At 34.6% G+C, this 14,928-nt stretch overlaps 1 protein-coding gene across 6 annotated transcripts in view; it reads left to right on the forward strand.

The window, feature by feature from the left end:
• TBC1D32 (TBC1 domain family member 32) overlaps nucleotides 1-14,928 on the forward strand; it is a 187,722-nt gene that overhangs the window by 96,521 nt on the left and 76,273 nt on the right. For all 6 annotated transcript variants that reach the window (XR_011481887.1, XM_020887469.2, XM_070449893.1 and 3 more), the window contains 3 exons: nucleotides 10,451-10,573; nucleotides 12,412-12,520; nucleotides 13,181-13,277. Coding sequence is in view for 5 of the 6 variants with exons in the window: in XM_020887469.2 (XP_020743128.2) it covers nucleotides 10,451-10,573; nucleotides 12,412-12,520; nucleotides 13,181-13,277 (329 nt within the window). In the remaining variant the exon portion in view is untranslated. The remainder of the gene's footprint in view (nucleotides 1-10,450; nucleotides 10,574-12,411; nucleotides 12,521-13,180; nucleotides 13,278-14,928) is intronic.

Here is a 14,928-nt window from a genome sequence, read left to right on the forward strand (position 1 = left end):
GTAATTTATGGTGATGCATTTTTGAAAATAGTTAAAATGTTATTAGAAACGTGTTGTTTCAGTGTATTCAAGGAAGAAATACTAGGGAAAAAATGGCAGGGTGAAGAGAAGAGGCATGTGACTGCTAGCATGAGGAAAGCAATGAACATTTTTGGACTTCATTCAGGTAGAGATGATAGCTAAGAGTAAACTGCCCAGAACCATTCTGGTAGCCTGGACAAGTGCCCATTTGCTCACATTAATGATACGATGGTGATGATTAAAAAGTGACATACAAAGAATGTGATAATTAAGAACAGGGAATTATTCTGGTGTTGAGATTTGATTTGGGTTATTAGCAAGTTCATGGGGGAATGGACTATGTTCAAAATACATCCCAAACCTAGTGAAAAGGTTAGGCCCAAATTTGAGGCCATTTTATTCCTTGAAACAGTTCAAATAAACTTTCATATTAAGGAGATTTTTCACTTCCAGAAATGAATTGAAATTCAGAATGTTTGGTTGGATTTTAAAAATAAATTTCTCTATACCGTGCATTATAGACACACATTCTTTTAAACTTACAAATATTATAATGGGTATTAACTTGGCATTATCCAGGCTCAAGTGCCACAGTTTCTGATTTGAAATTCTAAAATTCTAAGAATGTATTTGGTATCTGCGTCTAATCTTAACCTCAAGTGATGAGATTCTTTGTAGTCTTTATTTAGCCTGCCTAATTTGAATATCAATATATTTTGCCAAAGAAATATTAATATACTTGATTATAAGGTATTGCTCCAGACTCCATGTATACTGTATTTTGTTGCTATATGCATAAAAATTTAAATTCTTGGTCCTAAGGTTTACGGATAAGAAATTATAGACCTTTACATCATAACTTTGCAATTTTTAAGTCACTGAAGGTTAAGGGGAGGGAGACTTTCGGGAAAGAAAAATTATATAATGTTTAGTATTTGAAAATCCAACTTTTCAGTGGTGTAAGATACCCATTTCCACACTAGGTTTGGAGGCTCCCTTTGCATCTGAGGCAAAACAGTGTATCTTCCTTGTTCAGAGCGGGGCTTATGGCTCAACTGCATTACTCATTATCCCAACTCATTTAGGGCAAATGGGCTCTCCTTGAGTCAACTCACAGGGAACCTCACAGAGGCTCACAGCATGACTAATGTGAACTGGTTCACCTCACAGCTTGATCACATTGTTAGTGAAAACAATCTGGCCTAGTTATCTTTGGTTATAACTAGATTATGCTAGTTATGCTTATTGATACAGATTCAAGGATATATTCATATCTCCTGACAATATGATTTGACAGCATTGAATCTGCTGGATTAAAGCTCAAGTGAAAGAATTTCTACCTCAAGTTTTAGACCTTATTCTAGCCTTTAGGTCACCTAAAGTTGAGAGTTAGGGATTATTTGATATGAATCAGAGAAGCATACCCAAATATTGTAGGAGTTGTTCCTAAAATTCAGAGTCATGCATTATGTCACTTCTTTGGTGGTAAATAATGTAAGATTTAATAATACATCATGTATATTGCATGTGATATCTTCACATTTTAGGCTACTAGAACTCAGAAACTTCACTGAGATGGCCATGAGTTTTTTGGATACCTCTCTCTGGTGCACCTACTCTTCATGTAGAAAACAAGCTATGTCCTTTTCACAACATATCATCAGTAGAATAGTTTTTCATGATAATTTGAGGGACGATAGGACTAAATTTTGATAAAATGAAGGATGTGTTACTGTCCATGTTGAACGAAAGCAAGCTGCTCTTGCTTTTCACATTAGCCAAATTAGCAGTATCTTACCACTGAGAGGGCTTCCCTTGTGGCTCAGTTGGTAAAGTATCTGCCTGCAATGCGGGAGACCTGGGTTCGATCCCTGGGTTGGGAAGATCCCCTGGAAAAGGGAAAGGCTACCGACTCCAGTATTCTAGCCTGGAGAATTCCATGGGCTATATAGTCCACGGGATCCCAAAGAGTCGGACACAACCAAGTGACTTTTATTTACCAGTGAGAGATTTTGTTAATTCACTCGCATAAAGAGGCTTCATCTTGATTATGTCTTTGTTACATATAATGAACAGATACACGAAGGCAGGAAACACTCACACTGAGCAGTGCTGTGTAAAACATCTAATAGAGATCGGCACTTGGTCTTCAGTGCCTGAGGTAGGATGAGAAAGATGTTATTAGATATCATCAATAAACCTGACTCAAATAAGGCAATAGATTTGAATATCCCCACAGCTGTACAAATGCTTTCATGGAATTACTGCAAGGGCTGGAGCCTTCCCCACTTTTAATAATTGTGTTACGCTTGCAAAAACTTTGCTATAGGCAAACAAACTCTTAAGTCTCACTGCCTTCAACCAGCAACACCATATCCCTGGGATACTAGACTGTTCGGGTTCCTGGGAACCGTAAGACTATAACAATGTGGGTAATATTTGCACATTGTTTAGAATTGTAGGAAATAGAGAATGAAGGAACAGCTAAGGTCTGTGATTACTGTCTGTCTTTTGGTGTACAGAAACTTCTATTATTTTGATAAAAGTAACCTATAATACCTAAATAACAAGCTAAGGGAGTTTGTGTCTGGAGTAGGTAGAATCAATCTACTTCTAACTGTATTCTGAGAGAGATACAAGCATATACACAGACACTTCTGAAATTTCTTCTGTGAAGCTGTCGATATCTTTACATTAACTTTCTTATTGCTACTTTATCCGTTTATTAAAAACTGAAAATATACCATTAAAACATAATATCTAGTTTCCTCTTGAATTTGGATTCATCTTGGATAATTGTTGATTTTCTTTGAAATACTTCTTGATATAACCAACTTTATGAGATAAGCAACAGTTTTTTTCTTAACTTTGGGAAATATGGGTTGGAGTCAACAAAAATTAAGCTTCACGATTTGTTATTTTCAAGCCTAATTATATGTAAGTTTTGAGACATGTTTTTCTGATCACTTTTTAAAAATTAATGGATATGAAATTTGCCCACTCCAATTCACTTTGTAAACCTAGCTTTAATTAATGTCATGGTTAGGTTAAAAAGATGGTCTTACTCAAGTGACTTTTTCATCCATATTTACTGTAGCTGCTAGCTTATGCAGATATGCTGATGTAGTTAATGAACCCATTAAGATCTGTTTATTAGATGATTACATGATTGAGTAGTAAATGGCACTTGTTGTCAAGGCTTTCTGCATGATTATTAAAGTATGCATTCTTTTATTGATATTTTTAATTTGTTCATATTGCATATATGTTTATACTTCATATGAATAAAATGCTATACTTTTTCACATTATCCACCCTAGCATAATGTAAGTTTTTTAATGAAATATTAAAAATACAAATACTACATAAAACATGAGCTTAACAAGGTGTTGTAAATTAAATGTCTACATAAAATCCCAGTCAAGTAAACAAAGAAAACTTACTAGTACTATGCATTTGTTGATCATGACTGCCTCCCTTCTTGCTAATGGGTAAACACTATTCTGACTTTTATGCTATGTACTACTTTGACTTATTTTTATTTTTACTACTTTTTTTTATATTTCCAAAAAATACATTTTAATTTTGTTGCTTTTTGTTCTTTATTTTAGTTTTAGCATAGACTATATCCTGTCACATCTAACCTCTTATATGTAGCATATGTTTCTAAGGTCAATGCTCATTGCTATATAATATGCCATTAGCAGACCTAGACTGTGTTTTGTTTATATCTTATGCTACTACCAGACTTTTAGGGTATTTACAGTTCTTCAGTTTTAGCTGTCATAAACAACTTGCTCCACATGGAACATATAGCTACATATCTCTTTGTACATACATATACATAATTCTTTTGTGTTACAGAAAAGATATCTAAATATTCAAATAGGTTTCTGAACTTCCTGTTCTATTCAGTTAGATTTTTGTTCATCTTTGTGCAAATATTGCATTGTTTTAATTACTATAGCTTTATAATATGCTAAAGTAATTATAGGGTGATTCCTTTTTTCAAACATCTTGGCTACTGTTAGTCTTTTTCTTTCCATGTAAAGTTTAATATCACCTTGTCACACAAATGAACCCACTGGGATTTTAATTATCATTGGATTGAATCTTTAAATCAATAGTGAGTGAACTGGTGTCTTTATAATGAGTTTCCAATCTGTAAACATTGCATATATCTGCATTTAAGTATTCTTTAATTACTCTCATTAGAACATTTGGTTTTTTCCATAGATCTTATATGTATTTTGTTAATATCTGTAGCCTTATGTTCCTTAGTATATACTACAGTGCGTGGCAGTATCTCCCAGTCCTTTAAGAACATGGCCCCTGGAACAACATTGCCAGAGTGATTTTAGACAAGATTCGTAACTCTCGATGCTTCCATTTCCTCATATGTGAAATGGGGACAGTAACTATACCTTCCTTGGAATTACTGTGAGACTAAATATGTCACATAAATCTAGAACTGGTAGTGAAAGTCACTCAGTCATGTCTGACTCTTTGAAACCCCATGGACTATACAGTCCTTGGAATTCTCTAGGCCAGAATACTAGAGTGGTTAGCCGTTCCCTTCTCCAGGGGATCTTCCCAACCCAGGGATCGAACCCAGGTCTCCCTCATTGCAGGCAGAATTCTTTACCAGCTGAGTAACCAGGGAAGCCCAAGCATCTGATAAATGTCTGAGATTGTATAGATGTACAAATTATTAATTCATTTAATTATTCTGTTAATGCTTTTAACTTGTTAGTGGAGGCATTTTGCTGAACTCTAACACGAAACTTTGTAGCTTAATATAACACACATTTATCTCAGTGTCTGTCAAGGTACACCCTAGCTTGGTCCTTTTGCATAGTCTCACAAGGCTGCAATCAAGGTGTCAGATGGGGCTGTGATCTCATTTGAAGCTCAAGTAGGAGACGGTCTGGTTCTAAACTCATAGATTGTTGACAGAATGTAGTTCCTCGTGATTTTAGCACAGAGGGTCTTGTTTGCTTGCTGCTTAGAGGCTGGAAGCCCTTGCAGCTTGCCAGTTGAAGTGTGCCATCAGTTCTTTGTCACTTGGTTTCCCCCAACATAGCTGCTTGCTTCTTCAAAGCCAACAGAAGAAAGAGACACTCCACCAAAAATGGCAGAGTCTTACGTAATCACGTTCAGGTAATTCCATCTGTCCTATCACCTTTAACTACTCTGACTAGAAGCAAGACACAGATCCTGCGTATGTTCTAGAGAGGAGAATCATACAAAGACATAGGTACCAGGAGGGCGAGATCATGAGGACTACCCTAAGCGTCTACCTGCCACAGAGCCATTTTTTCCTAATAAATAGAGTCTCTACTGACAATACCCTGTTTTAAGCTACTGCCTTATCTAAATTTTCACTATATCTTTTTCTACACTGGTATCTCTGCTTCTGTCCTGCCTAATTTCAGCCTGTTCTGTATGTAGCAGTCAGAGTGATCCCGGTAAAACACAAATCAAGTAATCTCAATTCTGTACCTACCAAGTTCCTCATATTATCAGGATGAGACAAGACTTCAGTGGAATTTATGTGTCACCAAAGTAAGGTGCAGACTTCCTATAATGACCTTAGAGTACTGTATGATCTTGACCCCTAATTTTACTCTAACCTCATCTCCAAATACTTCTCCTTTGTTTATTCCACTTCAGCTACATTGGCTTCCTCGTGCTCAGTTGCCCAGTCATTTCTGACTCTTTGTGGCCCATGGACTGTGGCCAGCCAGGCTCCTCTGCCCATGAAAGTTTCCAGGAAAGAACCCCTGGAGTGGGGTGCCACTTCCTACTTCAGGGGATCTTCCTGACCCAGGGATTGAACTCGTGTCTCTTGCATCTCCTGCTTTGGCAGGCAGATTCTTTACCACTAGTGCCACATTGACTCCTTTCCTATTCTTCAGAGAGGCAGGTATGCACTCACCTTAAGTCGCTAGCTCAAGCTGTTTGCTGTCTTAGAGCATTTTTCCCTCAGATAGCTCCATGGATTGTTTCTTTCTTTTAGGTCTTTACCCAGTGTCACCTTCTTGATGAGGTCTTTCCTAATGACCTTATTTAAAATTGGGTACAGTGATCCTTCCCCACTGTTCTCTTGTTATACTCCTTACTCATTTCCCTGCTTTAGTTGTATCTGTGCTGTGTTTTAAGTTTTTATTTTATTCCTTGTTCCCCTCTTATAGTATTTTGGCATTCCACAAGGACTGGGATTTTTGTCGTTTTGTGTTCAGTGAGGTATCTTCAGCACTTAAAGCAGTAGTAGGCACTTAGTAGGTATTCAGTCAGTATTTCTTAAAATTAAGTAAATTGAATTTTATGTCATGGGGATGAGTAATTTCCAAATAAACAGTTTTATTATCTTCTGATAATGAATAGCATTATTTCTTTTCAGGTAACATTCTTTTTCTCATCTTTTTTGCATTGGCTTAAACTTCTAAAGCAATGCTAAATAATGGACAGTTGCTTTTCTCATTACCTCAGTGGGAATGCTTTTGCCCTTTATACTTTTAGTTCTTGCATTGAAATGAATTTGTCTTCTTAAAGAAGTAAACTTTTTTTAGATTTACTTAACATTTTTTTGGAAAATATGGAGTAGACTGTGAATGTTGAATCTTAAATCAAGTAGCTTTTAGGCCTCTGGTCAGATGACTATATGATTATTTTCTATTACATATAGATGCCATGAATTACCTCAGGAGATGTTTTAACATTAAGCTATCCTTTTCTTCCTGGAATGAACTGTATTTGATCACAGTATGTTGTTCTGTTAATTTACTGCTGAATCAAATTTGTGAAACTCTCCATTATTCCTAGTATTTGTAAGATTTTAAAAGTCTTACCTCATTTGTTAAAGTTTCTATTTATTCATTCATTCTCTAATGAGAATTCAGTCCAAGCATGCATTTGCTTTCACAGATACCCAAATTCACCTTGGATCATCTCATTGTTCATCTAGATTCTATGGACTTCTCCCTTCAAATCATAAACTAGAGGATGCTGAGGTTATTTTCCCTACTGGTTCACTGATTTAGTAGCCTGAAGAAAGTAGAAAGGTTACTAAATGCACCCTAAATCTTTATCACTTAAAGCCTTATTAGTTTCCAACAACTTGATTCTTATTTTTCTAATAAAACATCTAGAGTTATCCTTAGTATTTTTTTTTTATTTTTGCTCCAAATATTCAGTCTATCAGGAAATTCTGTCTGCTCCTGACATATTTTAAATTCCTCTATATATTTGCATCTGTTTGTATTTTCTTTTGTTTATTCATGTCATTACTACAGGTTAAAAATGATCACAGTTTCGTAATGTGTGTTAATATCTGATTTTAGACCTCCGCCCAGTATGGTTTCATTGTCCCGCTGGTGTTGAATGTTGCTATGGATATGTCTGAGAACAGCTTGATTACCTGCCCCCAACCCCACCTCTGTTAGTGACTCTTCCTAGATACCCCAGTGGGCTTTCTTTCTCTGAGTGTAACAGCTTTACCAGGTCTGTCTCAGTGTTGACTCTTCTCATTTCAGTTTACTTATGGATATGCTGTCACTTTATATACTTAGATTCATGGTTGTTTTTCTTGGGAAGAATTTGACTAGTATCTCTAAGGGTGTGTCCTGTTAGGTTATTTCTGTTTGCAAACAATAATTTAAACTCTTTGTTTTCATTATATTTTTCATACTTTTCTGTTCCCTGTAACATTTATTCTGCTTTTAGCAGCATCTGTCCTTTTTTTTTTTTGGCTATTTGTAGTTGTGCTTTAATTTCTACGACACTTTCCTTTCTTCTGCTTCTTTCCTTAGTACTGCCAGTTCATGTTTTATTTTTTGTGATTGTTTTGCTGTTTCTTCCCTGTGCTTATACAGCTCTACTTTGTGCAAAGAACTCGTTGGACACTATTGCTTTATATTAAATGTTTTAAATAAAGAGATAATTGATGTATAATATTCTGTAAGTTATACAGCCTGTTGATATATGATACAATTTATTTAACTTAAAAATCACAGACAATTATTTGGTCATAGTTTTCAAGTTATAATGACAGCTCTTTGTGTGTATATGTATATGTGTATTTGTGTTTGCCATCTGCTCATCCTGTTATTTCGTTCTTTTTCTTGGAGCACCTTTGGACGCATCCTGTGATACTTCTTTTTGGAGTGGTGTGAGTTTTTTCATCAGCTGTTATAGGAAGCTTGTGTTGAAGAGACATTACAGTCATGTTCCCAATTAGCTGAACTCTTTCTGTGGGCCCAGGTTTTGGGATTTATGTATGTTTTTGTGTTGTCCCTGCCAATCTCAATATGGAGGGTAGTCAGTTTTAACTATTAATAATTATCTCTATAACCTATAACCAATAACTCATAATTGAATTGTCTGTGACTCCACGTTCTACCTGTTCCTTTTATTATAGGAACCATATTAGGACCAGAGATTTTCCTGCTTCTGTCTCATGTATTCTGTTTCCATTGTTACAAATAGAGGATTAGGTTTTTCATCTGAGTATACTCATTTTTTAAAATGTTTTTATGAATTTTGGGGGGAAATTAATCTTTTTATTTCATTGGTAGCCATGATGTCCTTTCTTAGTTTCTTTCCTCCCACAATCACCTTTGCCCAAGTTTGACTGCCCTTGACTGTCCTTCAGCTCATTTTGTAACTTAATATTTTTATGATCTTTTCTTTTCTTCTCAATTCTTAGGCTTATTTTTAGACTTAGAGAAGGGAAATACCAATTTATACTACCAACTTTAAACTTGAAGTCTAAGTAGTTTTTTTGTTTGTTTGTTTTATCTTGCACAAATATTTTTACTTCTGTAAACTAAATATGGAACATTTACCTAAATTGATGATAGTAGATTTTCTCTTAGTTTTATATGCATTTGTTCATTTTCACTAGATTCTGGGGAGTGATATTGAATTGCTCTTAAATGCATCCATCAGATATTTTTCTGCAGATGCTATCGAATAGATAAAGCATGTGATTACACTAAAATTGAAAAACTGTAAAAGATGTACTGTGAGAAATATATTCCCTTAGTCTGTCAGATTACACCCCCACTCCATCTGACAGTTCTTGCCAGTTTCATTCTGTTCTTGGAGAGAAATTCTATATAAAAACAAATATGTATTTACATGTATACTTAAATGTTTCTCCATTTTTTGTTCAAATGCTGTCATTGTACACATTTTGTGCCTCTGCTTTTTTACTTAACATACCTTGGAGATAATGCCTGTGTAACTCAAAAATATAATTTTACAGTTTTTGTTTGAATCATGGGTCAAGACAGAATTTTCACATTTGTATTATTTTTCTTTTAATTTATAACTTCCTTTACCTCCTCTTTTTTAAATGAAACTTCTTTTTCTTTTCTTTTTTTCCTGAAGAAATACATAATGTGCATAAGTCTCCAAATTCTAGCTTTGGGGTTGACTCTCTCTCCCTTGGGTGTCTTTTTACATATTTCTCTGAGCCTTGTATTTCCTATAAACTGATAATGAGATATCTTGGATTGGTTAGTTTCAGGGTCAGTTTTCTTAGCAAGAATATTTCATAGATGGTGCACTGTACATCCTTTTGCATCACAATAGGAGCCACGTGATTTCTATGTTTAGTGGTGTTAAGATAGATCCGTTTGTTTAGATGTTTTCAGCTCTATCTGACCATTATAAAGTTAGCCGTTGACATTTCACTTGGTGAACATTTCCTGGATTGGTTGCAAAAAAAGTTCTGTCATTCCTTTCATTCCTTCTATATTCAATTTGGTGTAAAGTGATGACAATCTGTAGTTTTTATAGATTTGCTAATATTCCCTATTTTATTTAAGAGTGCTCTCTTTTTTAATAGTTTATTTATTTATTTATATCTTTCTGGCTGTGCTGGGTTTTCGTTGTTGCTTGGACTTTTCTCTAGTTGCAGCAAATGAGGGCTGCTCTCTCATTGCTCTGCATGGGCTTCTCCTTGTGGTGGCTTCTCTTGTTGTGGAACATGGGCCCTAGAGTGAGTGGGCTTCAGTAGTTGCAGCCCACAGGCTTGGTAGTTGTGGTGTGCGGGCTTAGTTGCTTCCACGGTGTGTGAAATCATCTCAGGTTAGGGATTGAGTCATATCTTTTGCATTGGCAGGGTGGATTCTTTACTGCTGAGCCACCAGGGAAGACCCCCTAATTTTTAAACTATTAGTTGAGAAGATTCCTAGATTTAAATCAATCTTTAACATAGATTAGAAATTACCCATGGTCTTTAAATAGTATTTCAATAAGAAAATCTTTTGAAGTCAATTATTTAAAATATATGTGAAATAACTGCCTAATTTTACTTAGAAAATTTGTGTTTCCATGTATAGGTGTTTGAGACACCAAGAAACTCTCTAAACTTTTAGGATGTATTTTAGAATATCTATTTTTATTGTTCCTTTTTATATAGGTTGTTAAGTGTGGTATGCTGTGATCTAGACACTCTTCTTCTGTTGGAGGCTCAGTATCAAGTATCTGAAATGTTACTAAATGCTCAAGAAGAAAATACCTTAGAAACCTCTGAAAGTCACAGGTAAAAAAAAAAAAAAAAAAATACTAAGACAGAATAATAGCTTTCTTTACAGATATTCTGTTAAGACAGTAATTTCAGTACATTAATTTAAATAATTAATAATTTAATTATTAATAATTAATAATCAGTAATTTAAATAATTAAAATTATTTAATGTTTTCCATTATCTGAATTCAGTAGATTTAAATAAGAGTAAAAAGCAATTAAAGCATAAATGCCAGTTAAAAAGATTGTGAATGACGTTTTTGGAAATGGCTTGCAGAGTACTACTTTCTAAGTTTCTGTTTAGTTTTTTATGGTTTAGTTAAGTACTGACTTTATTAAGTTGTGTTACCTTTAAATTCAGATTGCATGAGAAAGATGACCCATTAAACAAAATGTCTGATTTTTGTGTCTCTTGTAGAGGCAATTTTTACTTCATTTTCTTCATTATGTTAGTTTACAGTCATAAATTCTGATTATTATGAAATGATGTTATAGTAATATCTTGAAAACTTTTTTCTACTAAAATAACATATTTGACATTACCTTGAATTGGTTGACATGTGCTGGATACACATTCAATTAGCTGGCATTATTTTTGTGTCCATAATTTTAAAAAAAGTGTTCCTCCACGCTAGCTAGGCCTTGGAAAAATAGTATAGATCAGGCTATATTGCTGAATACTCTAGGTTTGATATAGAGGATAGTATTAACAGCTGCAGGAAGTGTGGAGGATGCAAAGTTTAGAATTTGAAATAGGATACTTGGCCTAGAACTTATAGCAGAAAGCAGAGAAACTAAAGAGCCTCTTGATGATGGTGAAAGAGGAGAATGAAAAAGCTTATTTGAAACTCAGCATTCAGAACACTAAGATCATGGCATTCTGTCCCATCACTTCATCGCAAAAAGAAGGGGAAAAAGTGAAAACGATGATAGGTTTTCTTTCCTTGGACTCCAAAATCACCGTGAACAATGACTGCAGCCGTGAGATTCAGACGCTTGCTCCTTGGAAGGAAAGCTGTGACAATCCTAGGTGGTATATTAGAAAGCAAAGACATCACTTTGCCAATAAAGGTCTGTACAGTCAAAGCTATAGTTTTTTCAGCAGTCCAGCATTGAGAGTTGGATCATAAAGAGGTTTGAATGCCAAAGAATTGATGCTTTAGAATTGATGCTTTTGAACCGTGGCGCTAGAGAAGACTCTTGAGAGTCCCTCGGACTACAGGGAGATCAAACCAGTCATTCCTAAAGGAAATCAACCTGAATGTTGAAACTTATCATTGAAAAGACTGATACTGAAGCTGAAGCTCCAATACTTTGGCCACCTGATGCAAAGAGCTGACTCACTGGAAAAGACCCTGATGCTAGGAAAGATTGAAGGCAAAACAAGAAGGGAACAGCAGAGAATGAGATGATTAGACGTCATCACTGACTTGATGGACATGAATTTAAGTAAACTCTGGAACTTAGTGGAGGACAGAGGGGCCTGGGGTGCTACAGTCCATGGGGACACAAAAAGTCAAACATGACTTAGCAACTGAATAATAACAACTAGAACTGAAGGGAACATTGACTAAAAATGTGGTAAAGTTGTTGTGGAAGTAATGCCTGTCTTCATCTCATTTCTTTTTGACATGTAGCATTTGTCAAGAAAATATTCTTCATAGCATTCATTTCCTATATCAATTATATCTCCAATTCTTTGCTCCTTAAGTCGGAAAGCTGTTAGATAAAAGTGAATTTATCTCTCCCCTTTCTATAGAAACTGTATTGCTTTTTTCCTTATGTGTTGCACTGACATGATCTTAAAATTAAATCATATTAAGGCAGTGACAATTGGTATGTTTATTTTTCAGGGAGTTTATAATTGATAGCTTATCAGTAGAAAGAAATCATGTTCTTGTTAGAATAAATCTTATTGGTGGGCCGATGGAACGAATTTTGCCTCCAAGGTTACTGGAGAAGGTAAGTGGAGTAAATGGAGGGGAGAATGTTTTTCAAATGTATTTTGAAGCAAGATAGCCAACTCAAATGACAGGATACAAGTAAACAGTTCCTAATGAAAATAGTATTTTTCATGACATGATGTCACGAGTGGTAGTTTGTGTTGCAGAGTAGGATATTATTTTATTAAAAACTTGTCATTTTCCTTGTGTGTCTTTGAATTTCTTTCACTGTAAAAATTTTTCTCCTTCATGATAATTAATTTTTATTAGATGACTAATTTTGTTGACTTTCATTGGCAATATTGAGTACCTCTTTTTTCATCAGTATCCATAGAGTTTGGTTTTCTCTGAAAGGGTTTTTTGTTGTTGTTGTTACTAAATGCACTTGTTTTGACTCATCGCACCAAGAATGGTGAGGTCAAAATGATTACAGTGCAAGAGAAATAGCTTTGTGACCCATCTGTTTATAGACTTATCATATTTGTCTTCAGTATTCAATGTTTCTATATTTCGTTTTAGTTAGTATCCATTAGAATATTGAATTATAAATAGCTTTTGGTTAGTTATGTTACAACTCGAGAATTTATGAAACAAAAGCCAATTTAAATGTCACTTCAAAAAGTCTTAAAATTTGATATTAACCTACTTCCTAAAGTCATCTGTCTTGCTTCTTTTTTAGGGTAATGAACCATATCCTTGGCCAATGTTTTCATCATACCCTTTACCAAACTGCTATTTGTCAGACTGTGTTACAAGAAGTACTGATCTAAAACAAGGTAAAATGCTTATCATCAAGTGCCATGCTTTAGTGCTTTTTTTTAATACTTTGAAAAAAAGACATAAAGTAATTTGAAGGCAGATTAATACTATTTTTCTTTCAGTTTGTACATGTGGACAGATTTATATCTATTCCTTTTTAAGTTTTTCTTATTTCACATATTCTTTACTAAACTAATATTTGTATGATGCTGAATAATTCTTATCAGAACCTTTTTTTGTTTGTTTTAAAAAGGGAATTAGTGATTTTCGATGAATTAATTCTAGATATGTAGAAGTAGCCCACCAGGCTTCTCTGTCCCTGCACATTCTCCAAGCAAGAATACTGGAGTGGGTTGCCATGCCCTCCTCAGAACTTTATTCAACAGATTAATATTTTTTTAATACTTGTGTGCCACATGTAAGTCCTGTGTGCTCAAGACTTGAAATATAAATGTTATATAAATATAGTAAAATAAAAAAAACTTTAAATGTCAGCTGTTCATGACCTTTTAGAGAACACAGTCAAGTAATTAGACAATCGTATAGTATTACAGTGTGATAGGAACTAAATAGGGAATGTGTAGCCTGCTAGGATAGTTCATAAAGCAGATGCTCTTCCAAAGAACATTAAGTTTAATGTAAGACATGAAGTAGGTATTTTCTGGGTATTAAAAGAGCATTTTTGACAGGAACCAGCAGTGAGACTAAAAGGAGCAAATTGAATTAAGAACTCTAAGTAGTTCAAGGATGTGTGAGATATGATATGTGAGGACAAGAGTGACCAGAGATAAGACTTAGACAGGTAAGCCAAGTTTGATCATTAAGGCCTAGGTACCTCAAGTTCAGGTATTTAGACCTTATCATAAGAGCAATAAAAAAACCAAGCAATTTTTAGACTTGAGAATTCTAAGATGAAATATGAAGATATTAAACCATTAATTTGAGAAGTTAACTCTTGATATCAACATGATCTCTGCATTACCAACAAACTTGCATTGGAAAAAACTAACATGTATAATTGATTTCACTAGGTTAGATTCCACAGTTATTATTGACAAGTAAGACATTTTTCTTCTTTCATAAAGCCATTTACCTTTCCCTATGTTTACTTACCTTAAATCAATTAATAGAGGCCATCAACTGATAAATATTTTTATTTCTATCCAGTGTTTAATATATACACTCTGTGTCTCGCAGTTGCACAGAGGCAAAAATTCTGTCTTTTTTCCTCTCTATCTAAAGGTTAGGGAAAGAGAACATGAGGGAATTTTAAAAGCTTTTAATATTGTCTTTTACAATTTTGCCTGTGTGTTTTTCTATTTGACCTAATTCAGAGATGTGGGGTTAATATTAAGTAAGAAGAGACCCTTGAAAGAATATCATTTTGGACTCTTCACACTGACTTGAATCTCTCAGTGAACCCAATCTTTTACTCTGTTTTCTATGCTACTTTCAGTGTTTTAGCCAGTCTTAAATATTCTGACATTCTTTCTTTAGGTTTCATTATTTATTCATCTACTCATTCCTTTATTCAACATGGTTTGTGAGTGCTGATTATCAGTTACTTCACTAAGCCCTGGAGATAAGATGAGGTGTTAAGACGGTCTGTTCTCCCTGCCTCAACCTTTCAACCCCTTTCCTTGTCTCAAAATCACATTGCTGTCTTTG

Source organism: Odocoileus virginianus, chromosome 19 (assembly GCF_023699985.2).
Source record: "Odocoileus virginianus isolate 20LAN1187 ecotype Illinois chromosome 19, Ovbor_1.2, whole genome shotgun sequence".
Classification (NCBI taxonomy): Eukaryota; Metazoa; Chordata; class Mammalia; order Artiodactyla; family Cervidae; genus Odocoileus; species Odocoileus virginianus.